Source organism: Saccostrea cucullata, unplaced genomic scaffold, assembly GCF_032062105.1.
Source record: "Saccostrea cucullata isolate Sc308-1 unplaced genomic scaffold, CSIRO_AGI_Scuc_v1 ctg5337, whole genome shotgun sequence".
NCBI classification, from domain to species: Eukaryota; Metazoa; Mollusca; class Bivalvia; order Ostreida; family Ostreidae; genus Saccostrea; species Saccostrea cuccullata.
The window spans coordinates 15,275-20,855 of NW_026930350.1; the positions used below are offsets into that span (position 1 = coordinate 15,275).

At 39.1% G+C, this 5,581-nt stretch overlaps 1 protein-coding gene across 1 annotated transcript; it reads right to left on the reverse strand.

The window, feature by feature from the left end:
- Positions 1-238: 238 nt before the first annotated feature.
- On the reverse strand, positions 239-3,377 carry LOC134283798 (uncharacterized). Its single transcript, XM_062766275.1, has 6 exons — positions 3,105-3,377; positions 2,465-2,602; positions 1,666-1,741; positions 1,416-1,562; positions 550-852; positions 239-435 (listed from the first exon to the last, which is right to left on the reverse strand). Exons 1-6 carry the CDS (start codon positions 3,375-3,377, stop codon positions 239-241), a joined length of 1,134 nt encoding a protein of 377 aa, XP_062622259.1.
- Between the last annotated feature and the right edge of the window lie 2,204 nt (positions 3,378-5,581).

Consider the following 5,581-nt stretch of genomic DNA (forward strand, 5'->3'; position numbering starts at 1 on the left):
AAACGATTACAATATGAGAATATTTTTTACATAAAGAAAACTATATTTTGATATTTTTTTTACGATGATCATACATGTTTTTCATATATCAATAATATATCATATTGATTAATTTTTTGATAATATTAATGCACTTCATGCATTTTGCCATCTGTACTGAAACAATTTCACAAGTCCTTCAAGATATCCGACCCACAGTGTAAACTTGTACAGGGACAGTGTGGAGGGACGATTCACTTCATTTTCTGTCAGTAGAAACTTTAGCAACTCTCCAATCAGGACTCAACAGATGGATCTGTTTGTTGTTAGGGTCAGTACCAAGGATGTTACAGAGGGAATCACTTACAACATCAACTGGCCTGAAGTCCTCTGTCAGGTTCTGTCCATGGTAGACAGACTTCATACGACCAGAGGGAGACATAATCACTAGTTCAACTGTAGTGAGATTTGTACGGTTCATAACACAGATATCACAGTAACTGTTCTGTGTGAGTCGGCCTGGAAATGTAAACAGTCTGGTTTAACCGTCCTGCTAGTACTCATACTCACGGATGACATCACCTTTTACTGTGATGTGTCTCACCAAACATCTGCTCTTTGACTCTAATTTGTAAGGACCTGATTCATTGTCTCTCAAGGTGACCAGTAGTCCACCGTCCACTGACTGACAGATTCCTGATGGTACCAGTGGATCTGTACTGATGACTTTAGAGACAGACCCCGAAGGTGACAATCGGCGGATGGTATTGTCATTATAATCAGTGAAATAAACATCACCATTATCAGTCACACACATATCAGTAGGAAAAGAGATACTAAAACTATGTCCTTTTTTGCCTTGCTGATTGACTTCTAAGGTGTATTTTTAATTGAATTCATTTAAGGAATGTTTTTAAGTTTTGTGTGAGATATTGGTGTGCGAATCACACAGACTTGTCACGTAGGCATATTTCATGAAGCGAGCTAGCGCTTCATGAAAAATATGCCTACGTCCAAGTCTGTGTGATTCTCACACCAATAATTCACACTAAACTTAAAAACATTCCTTATATTTACATTTTAACATGTTTGGAAGCAACTAAAATATACGTATTATTTGAATTTCTTACTGCCCTATATCGTTTCATTTTTACTAACGTCTCTGTAGACTGATTGTAACGTCACGTTAGCGCACGTTTCTATATGTATATTTCTACGCGTGAGTATACATGAAATTGGTTTTCAAATCAATTTCACTGCTTAGTAGAAAAACACAGCTAATGTAAATATCCATGTAACAATAATCTTCACAGAAGGTCTCTAAAGTAAATATTAATTTATCTCCATACTGAAATGAGTTTTTTATGGTCTCACGATATGATCTATATCCCGAGTTTTTCCGACCACAAAATGAAGTATGTTATCATTGATTTCACCTCTAGTGAACCTCACTGAATGTTCACAGTTTGTCATTTGAACCTCCAATTCAGACAGTATTTTTGTCAGTTCTCTTTGGTTGTCAATCAAGCTGTAATCTGACATTGTGGTGCTGTTCTCCTCCATAAATTCCACTGTGTCAATTACTGTAAATGTGGTTATATTGACGAGTTGAAAAATTGACTATTTTTATTTACGAAAATTGACAAGTGTTAATTTTGACGAAATATTTAATCAAGAGTCATGTACCTTTGAATTGACATGGTAAAAAATGAATTCCAGAGTTAGAGTTGGACCATCTTCGGTGTGTAAGATTGTAAAAATCCTATAAATGTATGAGGTTCGATTACATGAATTAGTTTATCCTTTTGTATTTTGTTTTTATTATAAGCGATCACTTGCCCGAGGTGACAAACTTAGTCAAACACGACGTGATAATTACAATAAGTTAAGCCCCTGTCACACTGTCACGATTTATAGCTACGATTCATTACGAATTCAAATCGGGATTTATCGCAGAAGTACTCGTGTGATATCTTTCTTAATCGTGTTGGATCGCCGCAATCACCAAACCTGGCGATTGTTTTGAGCATGTTCAAAACAATCGTGGTCACACACGATTTTTTAATTATTCGTACACAATCGCACAGCATCCGCACTGCACTCGTACTAATATTCGTAGTTAATCTTCGAAGTTCGTGCGACATTCGCGGAGCTTCGTAGTACTCGCGACACTACGAAAGTCCAGTACGAGTTATTGCGAGTGTCCTTCGAGTTTGTGCGAGTGTCTCTCGAGTAACTGCGAGCGTCTTACGAGTGTTGAATTGATAAGAACATCGTACGACTTTCCTGTGAATATGATACGAAAAAGGACGATTGATGGCAAGTGCTGCACGAAAACAGTGCGATTGATCTACGAGTTAATACGATGTAGGTAGACGGTATCTGATGTTAACACAGTCGAAATCAAAATACTGCCTAAAATAAAAGGAAAGAAGCTTAGAAAAGTGAAATAAACTGAATCTACATGTGTATAGGGCCATTTCACCAAAAATTCTTCCCGGAAGACTGAGTTGCGATCTAAGAGCGTGGCTTGATCGCTGAAGATCGCACGAAGTCGAAGGTTGTCCACGAAGTGGTCACGCCTCGGTCTCCTGTGGTCGATCAAAGTCGAAGAATGGTCTTCCTGAAAAATAGATCGCAGCTCAGTTTTTTGACATGTCAAAAAACTGAGCCTCGACTTAAAAGTCGCAAAGAGAGCGTCGAAACAGCGAATACGGTCGAGGAAAAGACGGATTGATCAAGGGGAAATTGAGACTAGAGCGGGGATGAGCGAGGCTAAGTCTTCTTGAGCGAAAACTGATCGAGCACACGGTCGTGCTGCTCGATCAATTCTCAACACTCGCTCGATCCATGCGATGTAGCCTAGATCCGCTGCGATCAAGAATCGCTTCGTGCGACCTGCTCCAGATTGTCCTTAGACCAGTGCGCTCACTGTTTGCAAAATGGACACGATTTGATTATGATCAGAGGATTGAGGTGCGATCTATGTGCGTTTAAGGTTCAACCACTTAAGATCATTTCTCGCTTAAGTTGCGACTTACCTTCGCCTAATCCGATTAAGCCACCCCTACTGAAAACCGCGCAGATAGGGCGCAAGCTCATGCGATGATCATTACACGATTAACCCTGGTCAACAGTTCGTCGAACATCTCCGGTGGCATACGCAGATAGTTCCGATAGGAAGCTTCATCTCCAAGCCTCAGTTCTTTCATGAGGGAGGTATACTGGCCATAATGATCTCTTTGACGTCCTCGTAACCACGGAACAACCCAATATTTCTTTTTAGTATGTTTTTTTCTTCTAATCTTCAGCATCGTCAGCATGATCATAGAGTCTTGCTGTAGTTTCAGGGCATGGTGTTGCAATAGCATTGCATGATGTAAAGCGATAGGATCCATGCTTCTTTCAGGGTGGTCAAAACTGATGATCGCCCACTGATCGCTGGGTCTTTTTTTACGATAGCAGTAGGTCGCACGTAAATCTGAACGACCAGGGCAAATTTGGCGTAACTCGGACGAGGAGTAGTTGAGAAAAGAACTAGAATTGAGCGTATAGATCGAGGCTAGAACGTTTGTATCGTATCTAAATCGTATTGATCGAGTGTTTATTGCAACTCGTACGCGCCGAAATCGGCCAAAGTCGAGTACTGGTCGGCAGAGGTCGCACACTTTCGAAGATAGGTCGTCGAGAGGTCGATGCTACATGGTAAACTGATCGAACACAACGATCCTTGATCGTGTTAAGATCGGATGGAAAGGCGCAGGTAGAGCGTACAAAGAGCGTCCATAGAGCGTGTAGGACGCACCAAGAACGTTTACAACGAAAGTTATACGAGATAATATCGAACGTAAAGCGCAGAGAGAAACTAAATGTCTAGGTCGCACGGATTTTTCACGCGACTACGTAAAAACAGAGGTGCGACCATGGTCGCGCGTGGTTGCATGCGATTTTTCCAGATCGTACTTGGTGAAATGGCCCCATAACAGAAACTATAAACACCGTGTACAATAAACTCATGAAGAGATAGAACAAAATCAAAAGCTTCACACTGTAGTTTTTACCATGATCAAATAACATAACTATAATGTTTAATGATTTCAGACAAATCTGCCATTACTCTATATATACATGCCATTACATGTATATTCGTAAGAAATCGCCATTAGTCGTAGGAATATCGTGTATGTAACGTGGCATATCGTAGTCCTTCGTACGGGTATCGTATGTAACCGCGTTTAATCCTTCATAATCGTAGAAATATCGTAACCAGATCGTAACGCTGTCGCCTCAGTTCGTACTTAAATCGTACAAACCTCGTACTTTGTCGCACAGACATCGTAGACACGCCGTTTTAGTAACAAAATATTCCACACGTTGTTGAAAAATCGCAAGACTTACCTGGCGATGAACGGCGATATTTTCAACTTTTATTAATTCGTGGGTATTCGTAGCATAAATCGTGACAGTGTGACACGGCCTTAAATGCAAGTTTTTGTAACATTAGTTGAGAGTAAATGATTTTTAAAAAGTATGATTATATATATCACTATGTTTTCATTACTAATCATAAAGGAAATTAACAGTAACTTTGATAAAGTTATAAGGGAAAGCCGAGAAAACTTAACGGTAAAGTTGTATATTTGTTAATATCTGTTGTGACCTTTTGTGTATGATTTGAAGTTTGAAGAGTGTAAATTTTGACGAGGAAAGAGAAATCGTCAATATAGTCAAAATTAGCACATCGTCAAAATTTCTACGTTTACAATATTCCTTGTTTCTTCTTCTGTAACTGGGAGTTCACAAGTTTCAGTTATTCATTCTTTTTTTACCAAATTGTCTCTCATTGTCCTTTCATGACATTCTCTGATTTCTGTCAGCCTGGTTATTATCTTTTCATAACGCTTCTGTAGTTTTTTGATCTTTGAGTCACACAGTTCCGTTTTTTTCTGTCATCTGTTTTGACACCTTCCTCATCTTCTCATGAATCAGGAATCTCTGGCAAATCTTCTTCCTTGACCGTCTTCAGAAATCTAATTAGACTTCTCCTTTTTTCGGGAGCTGCCGAGGGTAGAGTGTTCCAATCATGATCTCTATGGTCTGTTTTAGCACACTTGGCACAAATGAATTCGTGGGATTCACACATTACAATGTGTTCCTGAGGAGAGCCCAGTGGATATTTGTTTGCACTAGCAGCCATGTTTGTTTGGTACGTGGCTAGCTGTTGCTTATCAGTGTCCTCGATTTTGGTGCACATATGCTAGATAATCATAAGGCACGAATGCATATAAGGAATTTAAACAACAGACTTTAAATTTATTCAATATGTCACTTGTTTATGCAATGAAATAACACACATGTGTATACTAAATCTAAAACATGAAAAAAAATTTCATTTTAAGTAGAAAATTTGATAAAGAGACTATAATTATAATTTTTGTTCATTTTTTTGGCCATTGTTTCCATTGAAAAAAGGGCGTGTGTGCTTCTCTGTACGTCCTATCTACAATGGTGTTACGGATTCTTAGTAACTTAGACCTTTGATGGTAATTGGACAATTTTCCCAAGCCCCCCTCCCCTACTAAGTCAATGGCAAGTTTAGGTA

Coding starts and splice junctions, on each gene's coding strand:
- LOC134283798 (XM_062766275.1), bottom strand. CDS start 3,377: ATGGATCCTATCGCTTTACATCATGCAATGCTATTGCAACACCATGCC. Junction 1,742..2,464: donor TCTTCCGGGAAGAATTTTTG/GTGAAATGGCCC, acceptor ATACATTTATAG/GATTTTTACAATCTTACACA. Junction 853..1,415: donor TTCAGTGAGGTTCACTAGAG/GTGAAATCAATG, acceptor AATACACCTTAG/AAGTCAATCAGCAAGGCAAA.